The sequence below is a fragment of the Chiloscyllium punctatum genome, chromosome 38 (genome assembly GCF_047496795.1).
Source record: "Chiloscyllium punctatum isolate Juve2018m chromosome 38, sChiPun1.3, whole genome shotgun sequence".
Lineage (NCBI taxonomy): Eukaryota > Metazoa > Chordata > Chondrichthyes > Orectolobiformes > Hemiscylliidae > Chiloscyllium > Chiloscyllium punctatum.
Genome location: NC_092776.1, coordinates 24,010,656 through 24,036,925, shown reverse-complemented (window position 1 = coordinate 24,036,925; position 26,270 = coordinate 24,010,656). Strand labels below are relative to the sequence as shown.

The window sequence follows — 26,270 nt, the reverse complement described above, 5'->3', positions numbered from 1 at the left end:
TGGTAACCGATTTCCACATAGCAAATTATCACAGCTAATTAGCATATCATCTGTTTTTATGGTTCTACAAGCCTATGTGCCTACTTGATGGGCACCAATAGCAACAGTTACATGAGCAGTCTGATTTTTATCCCTACATACCACTATTTAAACTGTTCTGATGCGATTTGAATGGATGAAGTGAGGAGAAGTTTTGTACAATTTTATTTGAATAGTCAATGGAGGGGGGAGTCAGGAGGGGTGTAGCACATTCTAAGGCACTTCCAAAAGTGGAGAACAGTTAACATTGGTAACAACCAGATAGATTCTTTGAAAAAAAATAACATGCCAAATGAGCAAAAACAAATTATCATCCTTTGCATATTCAGGAAATGGTAGAGTTCTCTTCCATTTGAGAGCATTATTAGCTCAAAATATCCAATCACATCAAGTTATAAAAAAACTAATGCAAAATGAATCAAAGTCTCCAATGCCCTACCCTGTCCAAATTTAAGTTGTACAATATAGTTGAAAAGTAGCACAGTAATATAAGGTAATCCAAAAGCTCCCTTCAGTAAGGCAAAGCCCAGCTACTTTAAAATTATTTTAAATCATTCACCATTTTCCCTGCTAACATTCCTAAAAATTAAAGAAGTTCCATACTGATTGGATGATAGCAAAAGCATTACCTGTGGAGAGGAAATCAGAGGATTTAATAATTCAGCCTAATGGGGATGTTTTTTCTTTAAAATCACTTCTACCTTTACCAGTATGTTGTATCAGAGTTACAAAATGTCATCTCATGTTGAAAGCCTAGAAAGTAATCTGCTTACATCTCACTCAATGGCAGCGACGTTGCAGTATTCATAATGTAATGCTGATTTCAACCCTATATTAGGCATTTTGCCTCTTACATTCTTTCACAAGAAAATTAAAATGTTGAACATGAAAAAACACAATGGTATCATTCACAGGATAATAATCGAATATCAAATAATTTTCATATTTTTGCAAGCTTTGTAAATGTTCATTTGAATTGAATCATCTCTAAGTGGAAAATTAATTATAATTGAGTATGCATCTTTCTACACAGGCTTTGAGAAACATCATCCAGTTCAAATACTTGCTCTTTCCAAATGTTCAATTTATTCTCTCACATTTCTTTAACTATTCAGTTCTTCCATAGCATTCTCTTTCAGACACAGTTAGTAGGAGTGGCTTGAGGTTTCAAACCCAAGTATCACTTCCAGATAACACTGGACTCATTTTATGCCTCCAATGCTAATAGAAATTAAAGTTTAGTACTTATGGCAGTAACAGAGGTGTTACTTCCTCATTAAACAAATTGGCAGAAATGCAGAACATCTTTTAGATGAGATATTGAATGGAGTCTGTCCCGTCAGGTGGAATGAAAAGATTTTATGGCATGATTTCAAAGAAAAGTAGGGGAGCTATTCATAGGTCCTGGTTTATACTTATCTTACAAATGTCATCAGTAAAACAGATGATGATCTAATCAATATCACTCTGTGGGCCTGCCTATTCACAAATTGGCTGCCATGTTTCCTGCATTATAACCTTTCAAAAAAAAACATTGTTGACTATAAAGTGCTTTGGGACAAACTGAAGTTGGGAAAGGCGCCACAGAAATACAAGTTCATTCCTTTTTCCACAAGGATGATAACCTGCTAGATAAAATGAATTTGTTAATTCAACTTGGAAGAAGTTTCACTGATTGCATTTTGCTATTCTGCATCTAACACAAGACAGCAGGTAGAAACCAGTCAAGGAATCATATTTCAAGCATAGAACCCAATGCAACATCCCAGTTATTGAATGAATACTCATGTCTAATACTTAGAGTCAAGTGAGTTTAATCAAGGTTCACTGCTCTTTGGAAATAAGTGATATATAGGCCGAAATACATTTTGAATGAAGTTACTCCTCCAATAAGCTAGCATAACAAAATAAGACAATGTAATTTATTAATCCAGTATTCCATATATACATATTATAGATTAACACTTTAAAAACTGTGCTCTTTATACAGAAATGTATCTACAACTTAATTATACAAATTAATTTTCAAAATAAACTACAACATCACTTTCACAACATTATGAATGTATTGCAAAAGAAACAAACTGAAAAAGGTGGAAAAAATTAAAAAGGTATATGGACTATGATCCATAACAGATACATACTGTGCAATTTGGAAAGTAATAATTTAAGTTTAAAGTGCATTTCTACTACATTTTGCAGGGAGTAATTTGGTTTCATATAAAATAGTCAACTTTCATGCAATGGTAACATCAAATTCCTGATTAAACGAGAGCATTGATTAGATGACTGACAAATTTGAAGTTGTTGGATTGATGAATGCACACTATTTGTAAGAAATGGGTAACTAGTTATGAATCAAATAATTCATAATTTCTCTGATCATCATCTTAGTTTCCTTTTTAACAAAACATGATCATCCTTCTTTCAAAATCTTATTTTAAAAGTTGAACTATTCTGCAATAATCAGCATTTATAACATACTATTATCATATTGGAAACTTGTTTCACAAGGACATTTGATTATTCAATAACTAAACCAATTTATGGATTGGTTTATGGATCAGTTAATTACATCAGTAGTTCAGGTTACCAAACAATACATTCATACTGCAATGTAAATGGAAATGAAAGCTCAATAGCAGAAATGTCATGGAGAACCTTTCGTGTCAAAGCAAGAAAGCAAGATTTGGCAGACAACAGGATGGGTACACACTTTATTTGCCTCAGCAGTGTAGGAATTTAGTTTACCATTAATTCAAATTGGCTCCAAAATTAAAAATCACTTTAGCTGTCTGCTAAAAAATGATCAGGTGTCGCTCTGTATAATTGCACCACAGTCCCCAAAATGTCAGAAAAAAAACTAAGTAAGAATGCACAATGTTCATTGCTTTTTTTTCCTTAAAGACCAAAGAGCACAGAAGAATGGTCAATATCCACTAATTACTATGCTTGCAGGTTCAGCAGTCATCTTTCATTATTTTTGTAGCAGATCACAGGAATGCATGTGGAAATTTAGAAATGTTAACTGAAAATTCGTTTCAGAAACTAAGGTTCCAGAAAAATCAGTTCATTGCAGCATACGGAATATTTCAAACCTGCATGTTGGGGGAAGCAACATTATCTTCTTGCAGGCTGCAGATAAGATATACTTGTCCGAGTCATGAGTGATGTGAGTTCTTTGCCTGTCCAGCACCTGTTCTCTTGAATTCACAATGGAGTTGCTTAAACAGACACCAGTGCCAATTCAATGCTTTAGTTGCTGCTGTAATTCATGCTGGCACTTGATCAGACGTTCTATTTCTGTTCCCAGCGTCTGCAAGTTTTCCTGTAATTAAAAGTCACGATGTGAAGTTTGTGGTATATATTTTGTTTCATCCTTCACACAAATTTTGGTAGGTGCAATAGGTTTAGTGAAAATTACTGAAAATTAACCTCCCACTCAGGTATAGTTGATTATACTGACTGACTATTGTATCATCTATGTAACTGCAGTCCAATTTTAGCAAATTGGATCCAACTATATAGTACAATACTGCAGCACCATCTTCTGCTAAAATGAGAGAAATCTACTTCAATGGCTAAATTATTCCAGCAGATATGATTTTTAAACCCGTTCAGCTGCATGTTAATTATTCTCATAAAACTTATTCCAAAGCGACCTTCTATGGAGTATAAACATGAGAAAGAAAAATCAGATGTGTCATATGGATAAAATAGAAGCCGCACCAAATACAAAAATACTTGTCAAAGCCATTTTGTGACATTTTTCCATTCAGTCTGCAATTGCATTTGTTTAATTTTAACATCCAGTCAAAGCTGAAATGGTCAGTTGTACAGGTCTAATGAAATGGTGTAAACTCAACTAAACTAAACACTCCTCAAATTTATTTCACTCATGAATCTGATTATCTTCACAAATTACAAAACGTACTCAGCATACTGGAGAAGAACAATATTTTCTTACTTAAATTCTTTTATTCAAAGACAGAAACTACTGTGAAAGGCAAATGGTTGAAAAATACAAGCTACAATGGGAAGTACTGGTGATATTAACGTCATATTGCCACTTAGCAGAATTGTCATGTTATTGTTAACTGTGTTTTTGCCATAACCATCACAGGAGCAATCATGTAACACAACTGAAGGCACTGATTATATGGATTAAAATTATCTGGGAGCGTGCAGTTGACAATGGCAAATTTACTGGGAGCGCACAGTTGATAATGGCAAATTTTTGTTTTCTACCCTGAGTAGCCAAAGCTGAAGAGAGATGACAAAAGCACTTTTTAAGCGTACGTAGGAATAGCTTCTTCAGGTAAACATTAGGTCAGTTTTTTTAAAAAATCAGAAACTTCTCTCTACAAACTAAGACTTCAGGTGTAGAAAAAATATAAAGTAACATACAGTACCACTATATTCATTTACCATCTTTAAAGATCCACTGTCACAGTGTTGAGATTAGTTATTGAAATCATTACTAATTATATCGAAGATCAAGGAACATACTTCATTCCCTTGCACAAGCATCATGAGTTTCAGCATATATACTTTTAAAATTACTTCAATTCACAAATGCACATTTTTTTCCTGAAGTGGAACCTGGGACATAGCACATACTCCATGGGTAGTCAAGATTCCAATGAAACCTTAATGCAAACTCATGTCCCTATTGCAGATAATATGCACAAACCATAATATCTTGTACTGCTACTGTTAGCAACAACATTATATATTTATATAACAGTGAATGTCAGAAATGTCACAGGGGCTTTCACAGATCCAAGGAAACAGGCAGCAAGTCAGAAAATAGACAGTTAAGAATCTTAGCTTAGTCAAAGGAAGTTATTTTGAAAAAAAATACGAGAAGGAAAAATTGGTACACGGTTTTAAATAAATAATCCAAAGATTAAGACTAAAGTAGCTGAAATTCTATTGCCAGTGATGGGACAAGAAAGAATGCCGCATTGCACAAAATCAAAAGTCAGAAGAATAATGTAATCAGGACAGAGAAGAAAAATATATAGAGCTGGAAAAATAACTGCAGAGTTAAGAAGTCTGAGGACACAATTCAAAGATAAGTTGAACGATTCGGAATTGCTTTGCACTGCAAACAAGACTCTAAAGTAGATCAGCAAGGAGAAACTGACCAAAGGTCAGATATGAAGATCACAACTGCAGGTAGTATTATATGAAGATCATCATAAATTTTAGCAAAGGCTACCAAAACAACTACATTGCTCAGGACTTTTAAATAAAAATGTTCATGGTGAGAAAATAACATTTTACAAAGAGAACTTGGCAATGTGATTAGACAAGACCTTTATTACTGAGAATTTATTGGTTTTTCAGTATCAGGTTCCAGAAACTTAAAATAAATAACTTGATTTTTTGCTGTTTCAATTTCTCTCAGCTAAATTTAAAAAGATTTTGAAACTTTACCTGGCCATTGATTTTGCAGTCACTTTATGCCTTTATATAGAAAAAGGACAAGTATGGTGACATCTACTTTATATTAAGTTCTGTGAATCATTAACAATGAGTGGACTTACTATAGATATTGCAAATGCAAAGTGTTGCTATCGATGACCATATATACAAAAGTTATGTTTGCTAATAAAATTTATTTGATTTAAAATTACTCCCTTCAATAAAAGTCATTCTAAGGAATGTAAGGTAGATAATGCAGAATGCAAGAAATTAAATGTCAACTTTTCAGTAAGCAAGATCACAGCTATAGTTAATGGATTAAAATTATCATAATGAATTGCATTTTGCAAAGTATTAGTGACACACATAAAAACAAAGAAGTTATTTTCTAGTAACAGACATGCAGCTTGTAGCAAAAAGGCTAATCTTTCCCCCCACGTTCAGCTTGGAGACAAATAGAAAAAAATTCTGTTGAGAAAAGTAGACAAAATGGGAGGGGAAAAGCTACCTGGAAAGTGGCATGATTTCTAGGATTCATATTTTTAAAAAGTGCAGAGTAAGAACTTTAAAGAAACATGCATATCACTTGAGGCAGAACCACATTTTAAAGAAAGATAACTGCATGTCACGGTTATCAGTAATATAATGGAATATAGTGCATGCATTTGCTCATGGTGTAGTTGTCTGCTTTGCTTAATGTTTCATAACAAGTTATGAAGTTAACCCTTTGATTGTGACAAAATGTTACAAGTTTCCTTAAAACAAAATCTTCTATCAAAGTTAAAAGAGATCTTTATTCCTATGCAAATGACATACAATTAAAAGTCAAAGTACTTTAACCTAAAAAAAAGGTTGAAAAGAACTCAGCTTACAAACAAATGTCTTAAGTTTATTATGCTTATTATCCAGTTGGTGTAGATTTACAGCTTAAATGGAAACTGAGTATAGATGTGATACCCCCATATATAGACCCCTGCAGAGAGGTTGACAGCAGCATCAGTAAGAGTGAAAATGAGATTATTGAATTTTATGGATTTAAGATAGCATTAAGTATGTTGTAACTAATAAAGATGAATGGATATCAGGGACAGGAGGAAAAGAATTAAAAAATTCTGAAAATGTTTCACAGTACTGAAAAGAAAAAGACGCATGAAAAGAGATCATAGAAAGGGTCACAAAAAACATTTTCAAACAGGGGATTTTAATACAGATTGTGAGAGAGGAGAGATGAAGCTGTTTTGAGAACCAAATTCCAGAACTGTGGAACAGGTATGTTGGATACACATGAAACTTGTGAAAGAGGTTGATAGTGTAAATTCAGCAATGGTACCACCATTGAAAAATGGTTGTATATTTTTCTTGTTGGTAATGGCATGAATATTATTTGCTCCTTATCAATTCAAAACTGAACAATGTTCATCATCTTGCTGCTTTTGGATTCAGGTTGCTTCAGCATCCGAGGAGTTGCAAAAGGTGCTGCAATTATGCAAACATCCACAATTCTATCCTTATAATGGAGGGAAATTCATTGATGAAGCAGTTTAAGGTGGTTGGGCTTAAGATAGTGAGGAACTCTTGAAAGGATGTCCTGGAAGTGAGATGGTTGACATCTAACAAGCATTACTTCCTTCCTTTGTTGGAGTCATACCTAGCACAAACATAGCATGTTCCCTAATTGCCACTGACCCCAGGTTTGCTAGGGTTCCTCGATGACACACATTATTAAAAGTTGCCTTAGTGTCAAGAGTAGTTACCCTACTTCCCCTTTTGACTTTATTGCTTTTGTCCATGTTTGGACGAAGGTTGTAATAAGCTCAGGATTCACATGGGTTTATGACTGATGGAGTGGTAATTGGCTAGATTCAATTTGTCCTGCTTTTTGTTGAGAAGACATTCCTGGGAAATTTATCACATTGGTAGGTGTTAATGTTGTAATTGTATTGAAAAAAAGCTTGGCTATGGGTACGACTAATTTTGCAGCACAAACATTCAGTACTATTGCTGGAATATTGTCAGAGTCCATAACCTTTAAGGTATCCAGTATCTTGAACAGTTTCTTGACAAAGTGTGAAATGAAGTGAACTGTTGAAGGCTGGAAGCATTGTAAAGGCCTTCAGGCACCCAACCCTAAGATACCACACTCCTATATTTTTGCCCTTTTAAGCACCCCTTAGCCTTCAACTGCCTAGGAAATTAGCTTAGATTAGATTCCCTAAAGTGTGGAGACAGGCCCTTCGGCCCAACAAGCCCACACCGACCCTCCAAAGAGTAACCCACCCAGACTCTTTTCCCTCCGACTAATGCACCTAACACTATGGGCAATCTAGCATGGCCAATTCACCTGACCTGCACATCTTTGGACTGTGGGAGGAAACCGGAACACCTCAAGGAAACCCACACAAACACGGGGAGAATGTGCAAACTCCACACAGACAGTTGCCCAAGCCTGGAATCAAACCTGGGACCCTGGTGCTGCAAGACAGCAGTGCTAACCACTGACTACGCAATTCTTCCACAAATATCTGCCTCTCTCCTTCACTTTTTTTCGTTTAACACACGCCACGAGACAGACATCTTTGATCAAGTGTTTGGTCATCTGCACTAATATCTCATTTTATTCCTTATCTTCACATCTTCCTCCCTTCCTCCAATAAAAACAAGCTTTTGGAAGGCTTCTCCTTCATCAGGTGAAGAGCTTGTGATTTCAAACAAACCTGTTGGACTGTAACCTGGTGTTGTGTGACTTCTGACTGTCTTCTGCAGACCAACACCAGCACCTCCACACCAATAAAAACAGACATCAAAGTGCTTTCAAGAAAATTATTTGATTTCAGGATTTAACTTGTCAGGGGCATTTTTACCACCAGTCAGAACTCGGAGTTGAACTCCTATTCCAGGGGGGCAGATCCTTGTTGTTTGAGCTTAAGTTTATAGTGATAGAAAAGAATGGGAGAGAGAGAAAGACAATCATAAACAAGTCAATATCCATCTGGTCATTTAAACAGGGAATAAATCTTCCAGGCAGCACCCCATCCTTGGGTCTGAAATGTTATCAGTAAGATGTTTGGGCCGCAGTAAACTGCAGATTGAGTAAATCTGAAAACCTACTAGAGTGGAGAGCGACAACTGGCAGACTGTAAGACTCAGAACGGAGTGGTATGGCCAACTGACTGGAAAGCTGGAGCGGATTGCAACAGGCAGGCACGCTGACTAATGAGTGTTGATCTGTAACTGAAGAACTAGAGTCAACTTACACACAAGATATATGGAAAATACAAGGTGTTTTTTGCCAAAGTATGACTTATACACGAGTATATATGGTATTTGGTGCTTTTGTTGTGAACTTGGGTTTTTGGTATGGAGTTAGTAACTCATGGGTTTTCTGGGTGTCTGAGTTAATAATTAGCTTTTAAGGATTTCTGTAGCCACGATGATTTTTGAAAATGGTTTTGGAGCCTAGCTTTAGAGTGAATGCATTTTCATATATAATCATACAGTACAGAGCCCTTTGACCCACTGAGTCTGTACTGCCAAATTTGCAGTAAATCCACACTGGGGCTACTTTCCTACTTGTAATGACATTTCAAGTGTTCATCCAGGTGCTTTGTAAGGTTGTGAGGTCACCTCAACCACCTTCCCTGACAGTGCATTTCAGACACTCTGGGGGGGGTAAAAAATTTCTTAAACCCTTCTAAACCTCCTTCCCACCACGTTAAAGTTGTGCCCCCTTGTTACTGACCATTCAACTAAGGGGAACAGCTGCTCCTATCCACCCTGCCCATGCCTCTCAATCTTAAACATCTCCTTCAAACAGCCCCCCCTACCCCATCCCACCCCTCCAACCTCAAATTTCTCTCAAAGAAAATAACCAGAGCCTATCTGGCCTCGCTTCATAACTAAACTGTTCTATCACAGGCAACATCCTGGTGAATCTCCTCTGCACCCCCTCAAATGCAATGAAATCCTTCCTAAGGTAATTGGAGGAAAGTTTGGGGGAAGATGTCAGAGGTAGGTTCTTTACACAGAGTGGTGGGTGCATGGAATGCACTGCCAGCAGTGGTAGTAGAGTCAGATACATTAGGGACATTTAGATTAGATCCCTACAGATTAGATTCCCAACAGTATGGAAACAGGCCCTTCAGCCCAACAAGTCCACATCCACACTCCGAAGAGTAATCTACCCAGACCTACCATTTATTTTCCCCTGACTAATGCATCTAACACTATGGACAATTTAGCATGACCAATTCGCCTTACCTACACATCTTTGGATTGTGGGAAGAAATCAGAGCACCCGGAGGAAACCCATGTAGACATGCGAAGAATGTGCAAATTCCACAGTGTCCTTGATGACATCATTAAACTGCTTTAAAATCAGAACAAATTCCAAAATTATTAGATTCCCTACAGTATGGAAACAGGCCCTTCAGCCCAACAAGTCCACACCGATCCTCTGCAGAGTAACCCACCCAGTCCCATTCCCCTACCCTATATTTACCCCTGACTAACGCACCTAACACTATGGGCAACTTAGCATGACCAATTCACCTGACGTGCACATCTTTGGATTGTGGAAGGAAACTGGAGCACCCAGAGGAAACCCACGCAGACATGGGGAGAATGTGCAAACTCCACACAGACGGTTGCCCAAGGTGGGAACAGGACCCGGGTCCCTGACACTGAGGCAGCAGTGCTAACCACTGAGCCACCGTGCTGCCCATTTAAGTGACTCTTGGATAGGCATAAGGACATTGGTACAAATGAAAGATATGTAGGTTAGTCTGATCTTAGAGTACGATAGGCGGCTGGCACAACATCGAGGGCCGATGGGCCTGTACTGCTCTATGTTCTATAGTGTGGTGACCAGAACTGCACACAGTACTCCAGCTGTGCTCAAACCTGTACAGCTCCAACATAACTTCCTGCTCTTATAATCTATGCCTCAACTGACAGGACAAGTATCCCGTATGCCTTCTTATTACTACATTAATTTGCTCTGCTACCTTCAGAGATTTGTGGACAAGCACCCCAAGATCCCTCTGTTCCTCTAAGCTTCTAGTTTCTAATATTCATAAGTACAGTTTGTCTTGTTACTTCTTTCTAAGTGCATGACCTACACTTTTCAGGGTTAAATTCCATCCATCAATCTGACCAATCCATTTATAGCTTTCCTGTAACCCAAGATCATCTTCCTCACTGTCGAACACTCCATCTTCACATCATCTGCCAATGTCTCCCCCCCCCCCCCCCCACATTTACATTGACATAATTTATATATATCATGCACAATAAAGGGGCCTGGCACTGGACACTAAGGTACACCACTGGATACCACCTCCAGTTGCACAAACAACATTCTACTACCAGACTGTTTCCTCCCACTTTTGGATCCCACTTGACAAGTTACCCTGGATCTCATGCTTTTGCCTTCTTTATCAGTCGCACCGGTGAGCCCTGGTCAAAGGCCTTGCTGAAATCCATATAAATGACATTAACTGCACTATCCTCATCTGCACAGTTAGTTATCGCTCAAAACATTCAACCAGATTTGTTCAGCAAGACCTCCCTCTGATCAAACTTTGCTTCTCTAAACGGAGATTCATTATCTCCTTCAGAACTTTCTCCAATAGTTTCCCTACCACTGATGTGAGACACTACTATTGAACTTCTGTTGATTTAGATTGTTTACTTTGCTGTGTCACAAAACTATGGGCAATCAAGGTTTCTCGAGTGTTTTAGAACTGAGCTGAAGAGAAACACCCATTGCCAAGAAAAAGAACTTTAAATTTTTCTCTTTTACTAGTACAGTCTGTGAACTCCTTAAACTAGGATGGATGTGTAGGAAAGTGCTCCAGAAAAGGAAAAAGATATATCGTAAACTAGGTTACCTTCAAATGAGGAATTCATGTTAGTTCCAGACAAGATGTTTTGAAATAGAACCCTAAGAGTTTACTTCAAGCTGGTGTATGACAGTTCCAGGAAAAAGCTCTCTGAAGTTTCAGTCTAAAACTGAAGTCACGAGTAACTTAAACTTAACAAGGTATAAGATACAAGGACATTGTGGTAGTATTGCACGAGTAGAGTTTTAGGTACTATACAGGCTGTTATTAGAGATGAATAGGACTGTGCCTCTACTGTGTGTTTACAATTTTTGAATTTATCTTATCAGGAGATAGAATAATCCAAAACTATTTTATCTCCAGTTCTTTTGTACTTTATTATCAAAGTAACACCTGTAGCATTGTGTGTGTTATGAATATGTGGGTGTACTATTCCTTTAAAAGAGTAAAAGTGAGCAGTGACAGCACCAAGTGTTCTCAATAAGACACAGTGTAACATGTGCTCCAGCTACTGGGATAGCTAGTTGCCTGGAAATGACAAAACAGATTTGAATTAAGCCAATCAGTTTAAATTACACTCTGAAAAATACCAAATTCCAATCAAACTTTGAATTGAGTACACTGACAATCTTAAAAGCTAATGACACAATCTGATGCTTTAGGGTACAAGACCAGTTGGGAGGAGAACTGCCACCAGACCAACAGCTGCAGGCTGCTAGTCAGAACTTTGAGACGTACCTGTCTAGAGGAGCAGTTTGCACAGAGAAAAACCTCAACACTGACCTGGTGAGCCAATCTACTGATGAAGATTTGACCGCTGTCTGGTTTTAAAATTTGAATTTTTCTGTAAATCTTAATTGTAGTTTTATGGGACTAGTATTACAGAAGGGAATGTAAAAAATAGGTTAGAGGAAGGAATTGTAAGTAGTTGTTAGTTAATTCTTCTGTTATACTTTAAAAAATAAAGTTGTTAATTTTAACTTTAATTCTTGGCCTATCGAATTTTTACAGATTACTGCACGGGATAAATCATGCTGGTTTTAAATTAAACAGGAGGGTTTACCCAGTGCTGGTTTTAAATTAAACAGGAGGGTTTACCCAGTGTCGTAACATGTGCTTCTGTTTCCATGTGTGATCATTTTGTTAAAACAAAACAAATAAAAATCTGATCTATCAAGCCAGGTTCCCATCTAGGATCTGACTTGTCTGGTACTAACACAGCTGAGATCATAACAGGTGTTGTAGGCAGAAATGTTTTACATTTGTGAAAGACATCAACAAATGTTGATAGGCAGGTGGGACCATAGAGGCAACAATGCAGTAAGAGGAAGAGAGGCCATTCCAGACAGACAAGGTTGGATTCAAGTAAGGGCAATCCCATGGAGTTTAGTGATGGAGCTGGTGGAAGACAACTGTGTGGTCAATCAAGTCAGTGGATGAGAAGAGCAATCATGTGGAGCAATCACAGTCACAGAGATTGCAATTTGTGCATTGCTGCGAGATGTTCTGATGCTATAAGAGAGTAGTAATACCATGGGAATTATGGGGAAAAAAAAGTGGGCATTGGTTTGGCAGGCAACACATTTGTAAACTGCTGACCACTGAAGGGAATTTTAAATCCTCTGGGGCAGTCACTGAAAAAAAAAGGTTTGCGCACTGATACTGAAGTATACCTTAAAGTAATAGAGCTACTCAAGTGTCAAGAAAAAAAAAACTATAATATTTATCTAATACAACTAAAATCATGTACCACATTTTTCATTGAAGCCTCTTTTAGTTATCCCAGTTCATATTGCTTGCCTTGTTCGGTTTCTTCATTTTCTCTTCTGTTTTAAGTTAACAGCATTCCTAGTTATACATTCCAACATTTCTATATTTTTAAACTGTAAACCATATTTATTTACTCTACTTTAAGCCTCCTGTATTTCACCTTCCAACACAAATGAGAGATCCAACATTTTAAAAAGTCATCTGAACAGCTTTAGAATTATTGAAGGTCATACTTCAACTGATCAAACTCCAGACTGCAAACTGTTGCACCAATTTCCAGTCTAAATCTGCATGCAAACATGTCACTGGAAGAGTTATTTTATGTGCAGCATTAGTAATGCTAAACATGCTCAAAATTTTCCAGTCATGAAATTAAAGTGAAGAAATTGAAAAAGTTTCAATGACTTTACTATAAATCTATTCTCTTCCTCATAATCAATTACTTACATTAACAGATCTCTTTGCATTTAATCGTTAAAGTAGTATCGGAATGTTACAATGTTTATTTAATGTTCTGCTAAGGTAGAGATACATCTTGAGTGTTAAGCCCACTTGTTAGACATAAGGAATTAGGGGACAGAATCACTTTGCATCTGATGTGGCTGTTAGTCAGAGGGATGTTTTGCACCCTGCTGTTATCAATGGCTGGAAGTATGAACAAAAGTCGTAATCCCTTACAATTCTAATATATTCCTAAACACAAATCAAAAATGCAATCTTTCATATGGGATTTGAACAAATCATAATGGTGTTCATTGTAGTTTCAGTTCCTGAAAATACAGTTTGAAACATTACATGTACTGTATGTTACCTCATCTTGAGAGGCATAAATTGCACTAGTTAAGCAGAAATAGCCTGACAACCTTCAATCTATTTGAAAACAGGTAAGTGCATCACGAGAACAAATTTAGCAGCAATTACCACTAAACTCTAAGATCATTAGACAAAGAAGAAAAAGTAGGCCATTCCACTCATCAAGTCTGCTCCACTATTCAATGAGATCATGGCTGATCAGATATCCTCATCTCTCCTTTCCTGCCTTAGCCCTATAAACTATGACTGTGTTACCGATTAAACATTCACCCATCTCAGCCCTGAATAGAATTAATGACCTAGCCTCAATAGCTCTCCACATTAAAATAGTCTACAGATTAACAACCCTCAGGAAAAGAAAACTCATCTTCATCTGTCTTAAATGGAAGATCCCTTTCTCAGATTTTTCCCTCTTGGTCCTTTGCACTCTCACATGGCAAAACAACCTCTTGCATCTACCCTGTCAAGCTCCCTGATAATCTTTATGGTTGAACAAGGTCTCCTCTCATTCTTCTAGATTCCAAATAAGTACAAGCCCAATCTATTAATCTAAATTATCTGGAATTAGAACTGTAGCCGCTTACAGAACTCCAAACAAAGACATTCTCACATCAAAGACAACTGTAGAGATGATATTCCTAAAAAAAAAGGAAAAAAAAAAATTCTGTTGGTAAAGGATCTGAAAACAAAGAATAGAATGTGACTTCTCTCAGTCCATTGAGCTTGTGTTCAATTAAATTGAATTGCTGACTGAAAGCAACTTGGATCAGAGTCTTTGGAAAGTGGCTTCAGTTCAGTTTTCCAGGATTAATAATGTAGTCAGAAAACATGATATTTGAAAACCTTATAAAAGATCCCAGAAACTTCTGAGAGGGAGATACACTTGCAGCTCCTGGAATTCCTTCCTTACTGACTCCTTAGTCCTCCAGATCCAAATGCTCAGAGATACCTACACTCCTGTAATTATGCTCTCTTAAGCACCCTAATTTAGTCTCTCCTTTTCTGGTGACTGAGCCTTTAGCCCAGGAACTAAACTATGGAATGCCTTCCTTAAATTTCTGCCCCTTTCATTCTCCTTTCTCTAACATATCCCCTGAAACCTACCTCTTTGACGAGCTATTTGGTCATTTGGACTAACATCTCCTCATCTCCACTTCTCCTTCTCCCCCTCCAATAAAAACAGACAAAACCCAAGTCTGGGGATGGCTGCTAGGCTATTAGTTTGAGGAAGCCCATATAGACTTTTAAAGTCAGTTGCCGAGCAATTAAGATCCACCCACCTTCCAAGTTATTTGGTATCTTAAACACCATTTCTTAATAGCCTAAAAGCTTTGCTTATCTTACAAACAGCAAGTAAACCACAACTCACGTTAAACTGTGGGCTTAATTCCCAAGAAACCACATATTAAACCCTTTTCAATCCAGAAAGTGTCCACAGTTACATATTTTCCAGTTTTGTATATTGCCCTTAAATATAAAAATGTATTCCCAACACCACCTAAATTGTGGCTTTTAAAATAGAACAGTACTCCAGATGAAGCCTAACCTGTGTTTTAATAAAGATTTTATGACTTCATAAAGTGCTGAAAATATTGTGGTAGCAACTGTGGAAAGAGAAAAAGTTAATATTTCAAGTCAAATATGACTCTTCTGCAAAAGCCTTCCTGTTTTCTGGTTCTGAAGAAACAGCATTCAATTTAAAGCATTAGCATGTTTTCTTGCTCCACAGATGTTGCCAGATGTGCTAAATATTGCCAAGATTTGGTTTTTATTTCAGATATCCAGCACCTGTAGTGCTTTGCATTAATTTATCTTAACATCCTTGCTTTTGTGCTCAACAGTTCCATTCAAGTATCTCATTCAAAGCTGTTTTAAACAATATTCTCATTATTGTGGTTCTGTTCACTGAGCTGGGAATTTGTGTTGCAGACGTTTCGTCCCCTGTCTAGGTGACATCCTCAGTGCTTGGGAGCCTCCTGTGAAGCGCTTCTGTGATCTTTCCTCCGGCATTTATAGTGGTTTGAATCGGCCGCTTCCGGTTTCCAGTTCCAGCTGTCCGCTGCAGTGGTCAGTATATTGGGTCCAGGTCGATGTGCTTATTGATTGAATCTGTGGATGAGTGCCATGCCTCTAGGAATTCCCTGGCTGTTCTCTGTTTGGCTTGTCCTATAATAGTAGTCTAATAATACAATAGTAAAAATACAAATTCCCGAACTGACAACCGGAAGCGGCAGATTCAAAAACACTACTATTATAGGACAAGCCAAACAGAACAGCCAGGGAATTCCTAAAGGCATGGCACTTATCCACAGATTCAATCAATAAGCACATCGACTTGGACCCAATATACCGACCACTGCAGCGGACAGCTGGAACTGACAACCGGAAGCGGCAGATTCAAACCACTACAAATGCTAGAGGAAAGATCACAGAAGCACTTCACAGGAGACTCCCAAGCACTGAGGATGTCACCTAGACAGGGGACGAAACGTCTGCAACACAAATTCCCAGCTCGGCAAACATAACCACAACGAGCACCCGAGCTACAAATCTTCTCACAGACTTTGAACAGTATTCTCAACTTATCCTGTCACTCAGATATATACATGAATATTAGTTTCTTTCTGCAGCCTTATTAAAGCTGTACGATGTAGTTTGTAGCACCTCTCCTCATTTTTCCTAAATGTCACATTACCCTTCAGTGCTAAATTCTGTCTGCCAATTTGTCTACCTATCTCACCTCTTCAAAAAAAAAACAAACACTGTAAATAAAGTGCTCAGTGTTTATAAATCCCAGAGCTCTGCGTTATCTGTAAGCCTTGCAATTATGCTTTGTACACCCAAGTTCTGATCATTAAAAATATAAAAAATAGTAAATCATTCTAATATTGACATGTGGGAGCATGAGTATTTCCTTCAGTCTGAAAAATAAATTTTGACCACAACTCTGATACCGACCCCTGAACAGTTTTCATAATCACACTGCCACTGTACCTTCTTTAAATCTTACAATTGGTACTTTGTCAGGCAACTACTGGAAGTTACATACATATCTTGTTCACAACACTCATTGCTCTCTCCTTCATTACTGCACCAAAGAGAACTGTATCAAGTTTTGCTTTTAACCATAGAATTTCATTTATTGATTCAAAATTTTCCAAATAATTAACCTCTGAAAATTTCTTCACCATGACAGTAGGTTAATTGATCTGTAACTTTTTTTTAAAGAAAGGGTGTAATATTCACAATCCTGTAGTCCGTTGGCACAAACACATTCCAAATATCCAAGACAAGTAGGACATAGCTTCCACAATTTCACCCTCATCTCTCAATAACTGAGGATATATTGTAGCACATGATGATTTTTCTATTTTGTGTACCGTCAGTCTTTTAAATGCCACCTCTTTCTCTATTTCTATCCTATATGATACCAGTAAATCTCTCCATGTTAGCCATGACACCTCTGGTAACACTCAATTATCAGAAGGTTGACAGTTCAGGTCCCACTTCAAGTATAGAGAACAAAATAACACAACAGCTGACACACCAGTCTAAGTACTGAGGGACTTCTGTAGTGGTTAAAACATTAAATTGATACTCCATCTGATTTCTTGTATGGATGTGAAAGATCTTGTTCTATTATTATTATTTCAAAGTGCAGCAATGGAGTTATCAATATTCATTTCCACAAGATGAAAAATAGATTATTTGGTCAGTATCATATTGATGTTTGTGTGAGCCTACTGTGCACAAACTGGCCACTATGTTACTTGAGCAACAGCATTGACATTTCAAAACTACTTGATTGGCTGTAAAATGGTTTGAAGTAACTGTGGTCATACAAAGGTGACAAAAATCTGTGTACTGCTACATTAGGCAGCATCCTGCACTACTGTATTCAATACACACTTGTCCACAAACCTCCTTTTAATGTCCATAGCTGGCTCCATCCGATTATCCTCTATTCACCTCACAAAGCAGCACTAAGGTTCCCTTTTGTTAGTTGCTAATCTATTATAATACATGTTGCCACACTTCACTATTTTTCAGATATCTTCTGTGAGCTCTATGTTCAGTTTAGTTCTCCATTAACATTTGCCTTTTTCAGTTTTATTTTAAATATCCATATCTTTAGTCATCCACAGAGCTCCAACCTTGAATACCTAGTCTTTCCCCTTCATGGGAGTGTATATATGCTGTACCTGAACCAGCTCCCTCTTCATAATTTTCTCATTGTTTCAATTACTAGTTAGAAACATTCCCAGCAGCACTCGGAACCCATCAACACCCCATTCCAATAAATTCGCCCCAGCTCGGAAATGTAACCAGTCCACCTTGGCCATAATGATCAGGAATCTCGAACCCTCCTTCCTGCAGTATTTTTCCAATACATATTGTGGGGAATTAAATCATGTATAAAGAAAATTAATGTCTGATTCAAGCTGAAGTTAATTCAGAGTCAATGGAAAACCAACTGACCTGACAAGCAGCAGAAGAGTATCATCCATAGTCTGAAGTGTTCCTTCAGCTTTGGATTAAAGTATAGAATATTGTACCTTAGGAAAGGTATATTGGTCTTGAGAGGAGTATAACTCAGATGAACTAGAATTTAAAAAAATAATCTTTCATTACAGTTACATTTGCCGACAGACATTCACTGGGGTTTCGCTGGAAGCTGCTATGATAAAGTCATTTTGGTCCAGGTGGGATCATGGAGCTATGCTAACAGGGCAAATAACTGCATTTTTCCTTGAATGACAGAAAAATTGATATTAAGAGAAATGGAAGAGATGGAAAACCTAAAAATATTTAGCATTAGAAGAAATGAAACTTCACACATGTAAAAGTCGATTCTCTGTACCAGACAGTTGTTCGATAGTAACTAAGACATTAGTTACATGACATTAAAGCTTTACTTTGGGTGCAATTTTTCCCTCCCTAGAGTGGTGATTTTACAAATCTGGGTATTGTCCAAAACCAATAGTAGTATGTTTTCAGAAACAAAATCAGAAATTGCTGGAAAAGCTCAGCAGGTCAGGAAAGGTCTCTGAAGAGGAATCAGAGTTAATGTTTCAGACCCGGTGACCCTTCGTCAGAACTCAGTAGTATGTCCCCCCACCACCACTTTGTGCCATTTAGAAACAAAGTCATTACTTTTTAACTCTTCATTTCTTCTAACTCTTCTTAATAACTTTTGATTCAGCTTTATGAAGTGCACATCCAATCTTTGATCAAATCCTAAGCTCTAGTACTATATTTAAAGTACTTTTAAATTAGTCCCCCTAGATTTCTATCCCTTCCTAATTCTTTACTAGCTGACAGAACGAGATGAGATTGGTGCAGTGACCACTCTTCATGTGCAAATGCAGACATATAAACACAGGGTATAATGCAGTTAAATTGAATCCTATCTCTGCAGGTTACATATTAGATAAAAAGAAGTCACCTTATTGACACAGAATGAGAGCTCCACATTCAAAATATAATCTATGACTTACCTTTAGTGTTATATTCTTTAACAATGTGTCTTCGAGCACAGCTTGCAACTTCCTGTTGATTTCCAATGAGAGCTCCATTGTTAACCCACTGTCTGCTGGATGTGATGTATAAAGTGAAGCCATGATTCCTCCACGTCTGCTCAACTGGGCCTTATTGAAATCAGATGCTTCTGAGGACAGTGCACCAGATTCTTCCCTCAGAACATATGTCTGAATGATTCTGCATTGAGAAAATATTTTTGTAATAGTTGAGGAAATATTAACAAATATATTGTTTGGCATTGATAATGGAAAAACTGGATTACAGAACCATGCAAGAACATCCACAGGAAAGGCCAATGGTGAGTCGGTCAGTAAAATAAGGCAACATTGTAAAAGTTTGAGTTTTGTGCCGACATTTGAACAGCAACACAAGAATCTCACCTGTGCAGCTAGCATGGCTACTGCACCATTCTTCCACCAGGGTCACTGTAGAACAGACAATAGGCTTCATGAAGATGAAGGCTTGGACTATTGTATTTTTTTTGGGGGGGGGGGGGGGGGGGGCATGGCCTTCCAATGCACTCCAGTCAGTGTGCCACATCTTTCTTGCATGCTGTGCCCTAACAACCCATGGAAGCAGCAAATAGGTCATGTGATAGACACTAAATAGCTGGAGAACAGCAGCCTTCCAAGGTAGAAGTTGAGGACACTGACCAAGTGGATCATCGTCATTAACACGATGGTGCACTACTATATCAGGTGCAACAAGCCAGACAAAGCTCAATTGACATCAGCTTCCAAAAGATGAGAGTTGGGTGAGGTTAACGTTCACTGACTGCAAGTTTGTTATTGAAAAGCCAAGGAGGCCCTGTTTATTTCCAAAAGCAAATGCTACACTTATTACCTTTGCTTTTTATCGTTCAGTAAAAAAAATCAACATTTTGAACTGTTTGCACAACATTTTATGCTCCGCTGCACTTTAGTGAAAGAGGAACACACCTTTAGACAGAACTCTAACACGTTATGATGCCAAGGAAGGGTACTCGCTGCAGCTTCAAGATGCAGCACGAGAGATAGACATGTGATAATAAACATTTATTTCCTAATGAGATTCTATTTCCAACAGAGTGTCTTCAATGCTACCTATGAGTCCTCATACAGTTTTCTTCATTGTTTCCCTCCCATTGCATGTGCTGCGAAAGGCTATTTCAAGCTCCCAGGGTTTGACCTGGAGCACAGCTGGGCTTTAAAATTTGTGCCAGTGATGTGAATTTGGAAGGTCCCATCAGAGAGTAAATTACTGCTGTGAAGTGCATATCAGTTTGAATGCAGTGACTTAGGGAATTGTACATACATAAATTAGGTGAGCAACAGAGATTTGCGAGAGTAATTCACTTCAGCTCACAGTGAGGAATGCTTCATGAAACTCCCAGAAATCGACAATTTCATTTTTGGTAAAATTCAGCCAGAGGTAACTACAAACCGAAACCAATTTAACCTCAAATCCAGATGTGTAACTGAAATCTAACACCAGGTACAAGATTACCAAACATTTGGATGTGTATAAGCTATTTAAAAAGTCAACAATGATTTATGAAAGATTAATTTTATCTATTTGTGATTGTTGAGGGGGGTGCTGGCACAGTCTCGGTCTCTCCAGAATGCCTCTGGAAGTTATCTTGATGCACTCTTAGGAGGCATTTGCTAAGTTACTCACAAGTCATTCAATATCAAAACACAGAATTGCAGACAACCTTGTCATAGACTAGTAACTGTGTGGGATACAAGACATAACAGCGTATAGATAAAGTGAATACACTTGGATTAGTGTAAAGTAAGTGATATTTCACAAGCAATTTCCCTGCGTCACAGCATTTCATGATATCTATTAATGACTTGGAGCAAGGCAATGAATAGATGTACACATTTGAAGTTGCAGATAATACTAAGTAATAAAGTGCAGCAAATTGTGTAGGTGGGAGGAGGAAGCTAAAAAGCTGGAAATAGATGAACTGAATGGATAAAACTGCAGCAAATGGCTTTCAACACAGGGAAGTATGGGCTCATCTAATTGAGAGAGAAATTAGAATATTTTCTTAGTTAGAATGAAACCAAGGAACAGGAAATGAATTTGATGTCCTCGTACCGAAATTGGTAAAAGCTAGTGGACAGGTACAAAAGGCAATCGAAAAGATTATTGGAATGTTTTTCTTTCTCTCAAAAAGTCTGAATAAAAAGTAGTGAAAATTTCCTTCTGGTTTATCAGAATAATTCTGTGGAAGCTTGGCATCTCAAAAGATGGTGGCATCAACACCAAAGTAGTTTTGCATGACATGATAAATGGCAAAATTCTTGAGCAAAAAACACCACCACAGGTAATGCAGGTACAAACCATGGGTCCAGAAGCAGCAGCCTCAGTCTTCTTGATTCCTGAAGCACTTTTCTCTCTTATCTCTTTTTAAGATATACAACTTTCCAGTGAGATCTGTTGTTAGCTATATCTTCTCAGTTAAAGAATTAACATTAAAAGGTGTACAAGTATCTCTTTGAACCTAAACCTAGGTTGTCCCCAGGAATAGCCCTTCACAGTTGTATGTACTGTAAACAGCTATTCCTGGCACACACCTCGGCTTTAAATATGATACCAACAGCACAAATTCTACAAGGAGCTATCTAGAAGTCTGCCACACAAGAGTTGCTGAGGGGTATGCCCATTTTTCATCTTGGTTTAGGTGACCAAGATAGTTTATAGGTACAACAAATTTACCCCTTCCAAAACTACTTCACCATATCAAAGAAGGGTTATAATGCAGGAGACCATTCTGACCATTCTGCACCAGCTCATTAAATGCCCATTATTACATACTGCCAACTTGCTGTTTTCCCCAGACGGTTGAGAGTTATTTTCAGCCAAAGCATCATTCAATACTCTTTAGAATGTCTCAATTGAATTTGCCTCTATAACACTTACAGGCAGCCCATTTCATAGCCCAACTACTCATTGAGTAAGGTTTTCCTCACTTCACCCTTGCTTCTTTTAACCTCTATCAAGTCTCCAAGGAAAACAGTCCCAACCCCTTTAATCTATACTCATACCTGAAGTTCTTCATCTGTGGAACCATTCTTGCAAACAGCTTCTACACTTTTTCTAATGCACTGAGCATCCTTCGTATAATGTGGTACCCATAACTGTACACAATACTGTATTCCAGTTGAGGTCCAACAAAAGTTCTTCTATCTTATGCCCCTCTTAACTGATCACGCTTTCCACCTGTCCTGTCACTTTCAATGATCAACACATATACACCCAGAATATAATATTCTGTAGATATTTATCTATACTTTATTGAGAAAATAGCAAACCAAATGGATATGGAAACAGATCAGCCTTTTCACCAGCCTGTTAAAAGTTAAGCTCTGCTGATGTTGCTGTCATTTGAAAACACATAACTCCAATATTTGATATACAGGCAGTCCCGATTACAAACCAGTTCTGATCTGGAGTCTGTTTGCAAGTAAATTTGCACGCAATTCAGAACATAATGCAGGATAATATAAAGGAGCCGTTAGCAAGTACAGGAAATGTTCATCTATCAAAATTACATCCCTCTATAAGATCACATTCATAAGTGCAAGCTTTCACAAGTCAAACATTTGCAAATCGAGAGGCTCCCTGTATCTGTATCTGATGGCCAGTGCCAAATTTCCTATTATTAGGAAGTATAGTCAATTTACCAAACGTGACTTCTGACTTTCCAACGGAAGAATTCCTCCTTTTCAAATTCATTTATATATGGTTCATAATCAAGCTCCTTGATGATATATATCCTGAAAATTACATTTAGTGTTGCCTCAACAGTAATAGAGATGAGTAACATTTATCAAAGTTAACAGTGCAGCATTTTTCTATTTGGCTCTGTAAGGAATGAGGTTTCCATTAATAAGTTCAGGTGGTGCAATCTTCTTGACTGAAGGTCAGTTGCTTTCTTTATCCCATCTTATGTACTTTTTGAGACTCAGTTTTCAGAAATAAATTTGTACCTTCTCATGCAGGTCTAGACCAGGAGCCAATTCCTTGCTGTTCATTGTAATTCATTTTTTTGTCACTCTAAGGTTAGCACAAGTCTCAGGAGAGGGAATCATTTTGCAGTGATGATATTCTGAGGAGTTTTGCTTCAATAACTGTACCCACTTTCTCAGTAAAGTCTTCACCTTGTCAAGTATTTCTTTTTTAAAAAACACAAACTAAATTTACAACTACACAAGCATTAGTTGGGAATGTTTGCCATGTTGCATCAGCAATCAAGAAGTAATAGAGCTCGAAACTCAGTAAATTTAGAGATACCTTTTTGTGTGTTTTGAAAAGGCTTAAAAAATTTTCTAATACTTAGATCTGAATGCTACAAGTTCATAAAGTTAAACAGCAATTCATCTGATGTGTTTACAATAATAAAAGATTTTGATGGGGCAGATACAGAGTTGCAATCTCCTTCAATGGGAAAATCCACCAGCTAGCAAAAGACATAATTTCGTACAAAATACGTTAGAAGAATTCTTTCTCCCACAAAGCTTATGGAGGATGGGTCAATTAAAACTTTCAAATTGATAAGATTTTTTTGTTCAAGGGCATCAAAGGAATTGAAAACAAAAATAATGGTGAATAGGTCTGTCGCAAATAATAACAAGCAGAATAAGGTGAAGGGATTACAAAGTCTACTCCTCTAATGTTTCCATTCAGAATTATCTGAAATACATGTTGGTCAGAGCGTCATGCAGCACTGGAATATACCCTTAGGTCCAACCATAGCATGTCAACCACAGCATGTCAACAGAATGATTGCTGATGAAGGGCTTTTGCCCGAAACATCGACTTTTCCTGCTCCTCGGATGCTGCCTTACCTGCCGTACTTTTCCAGCACCACTCTAATCTTGACTCGAATCTCCAGAATCTGCAGTACCCACTTCTGTCTCACCAACGTCCTGTACAACTTCCACATTCCTAATTTCCTTACTCAAAGGTCCGAGCAGTGAAGGCAAGCATGCTAAACACCTTCTTAACCACCCTGTCTAAATGTGATGAAAATTCCAGAGATCTCTCTTCTGCAACACCACCCAGGGCCTACCACTAATGGTATATGCTCTGCCCTTGTTTGCTTTCCCAAAGTACAATACCTCGCATTTATCCAAATTAAACTCCATCTGCCCATTGACTCAATTGATCAAGATCTCCGTGATCTCCTTCACCGTCCCCTATAATCACCAATTTTGGTGTCATCTGCAAATTTACTAACCATAATCAAACCCTTTTTATTTTCTTTGGCAGAAGGGGTCTTCTCCCAGCCCAGGCTCAGTGAAGAGGAGGCTTCCAGCCCAACATTGTAGTCTTGGACTGGCACGACATTCTCCCATTGTGGAGGCCTCTGCTTGGCATGACCAACTCCAGTCTTGTCCCAGCTTGAAGGTCTCGTTGGAGATCTCCTCCAGCAGCAGCTTCCTGGTGTTCCACTGGCACTGATGGTGATCCGGTCCAGTCCCGGCGTGGAGGCCTTGTATTCCAGTATGGTCTCCAGTTGTAGCAGCCTTGTCCCAGAGGGGTGATCTTGGCTTGACATAGCAGTTTCCAGGTGTGGTGGTCTTATCCTGGCAGGGTCTCCTTTGACATCAGCTTTCAGGTATTCCAGCGTTCATCATCTTAATCAACTTCCCCCGAACTGAAACTGATCGGAGATGAACTTTTCTTAATTTTTACTTTTCTCTTCTCATCTATGACTTCTGTCATTAATACAGGCACCATGGTATGGTGACTTACAAAAGTTTTCACTTTTTTTTGTAAAAATTGCATGTCACAGTAAATTGCTTTTCTATTCTCTAATCTCATCTGAATCATTTATATAACTGAAAGAAAAATGGTCCCAGCACTGATCCCTGTTGAACACCAACTGGTCACAGGCCTCTAGTCTGAAAAACAAGCGTCCACCAGCACTCTGTCTCCTACCATAAAGTTAATTTTGTATCCAATTGGCAAGCTCACCCAGAACCTCACGTGATGTAGTCTTACTAATTAGAGTACCATGCGGAACCTTGTCAAAGGCTTTGCTAAAGTCCATGTAAACAACGTTTACCATTCTGCCCTCAATCTTCTTGGTTACTTCCTCAAAAACCCAGTCAGGTTTGAGACATGATGTCCCTTACACAAAACCATGCTATAATTCTTTACCTATCCAAATGCATATATTTGTTCATAATCACCAACTTCCCTACCACTGAAGTCAGACTCACAGGTCAAGAGATCCCAGGTTTCTCCTTACTTTCCTTCTTAAACAATGCTCAACATTAGCCACTCGCCATTCATCTGGCACCTCAGCTGTAGTTAAAGAAGATATAAGTATTTCTACAAGGGCACTGCAATTTCCTCCCTAACTTCCCACAACATCCAGGGATATGCTTGATCAAGTCCCGGAGATTTATCCACCTTTATATTTATGAGACCCCCAGCACTTCCTCTTCTGTAATGTGAGCTGTTTTCAAACAATCAATACTTATTTCCCTCAGTTTTTTAGCTTCAATTTCTTTATGCACAGTAAAAAAAACAAAGTATTCACTTAGTATCTCACCCATCTCCTGAGGTTCAAAACAAAGACAACCTCGTTGATCTTTAAGGGGCCCGACTCTCTCATTGCTCTTAATGTATTGTAGAATCTCTTTGGATTATCCTTCACCTTATCTGCAAAGCCTCTCCCATATCTCTTCTTTGCCTTCCTAATCTCCCTCCTATGAATGCCCCTACAATTTTACATTGTTCAAGAGTGTAATGACAAAGAATAAACCCTCTTGCTTAATTTGAAACCTGCAACACAAAAGATTTATCCCGTGCAGTAATCTGTAAAAATTAGAGTGG

At 37.9% G+C, this 26,270-nt stretch overlaps 1 protein-coding gene across 2 annotated transcripts in view; it reads right to left on the bottom strand.

Moving 5' to 3' along the window:
- Positions 1–1,869: 1,869 nt before the first annotated feature.
- The window catches only part of ccdc186 (coiled-coil domain-containing protein 186), a 117,066-nt gene continuing 92,665 nt past the window's right edge, over positions 1,870–26,270 (bottom strand). For both annotated transcript variants that reach the window (XM_072557373.1, XM_072557374.1), the window contains exons 15-16: positions 19,391–19,610; positions 1,870–3,367 (exon numbers count right to left, since the gene is read on the bottom strand). In XM_072557373.1, coding sequence (XP_072413474.1) covers positions 3,287–3,367; positions 19,391–19,610 — 301 coding nt within the window. In that variant the 3' untranslated portion in view covers positions 1,870–3,286. The remainder of the gene's footprint in view (positions 3,368–19,390; positions 19,611–26,270) is intronic.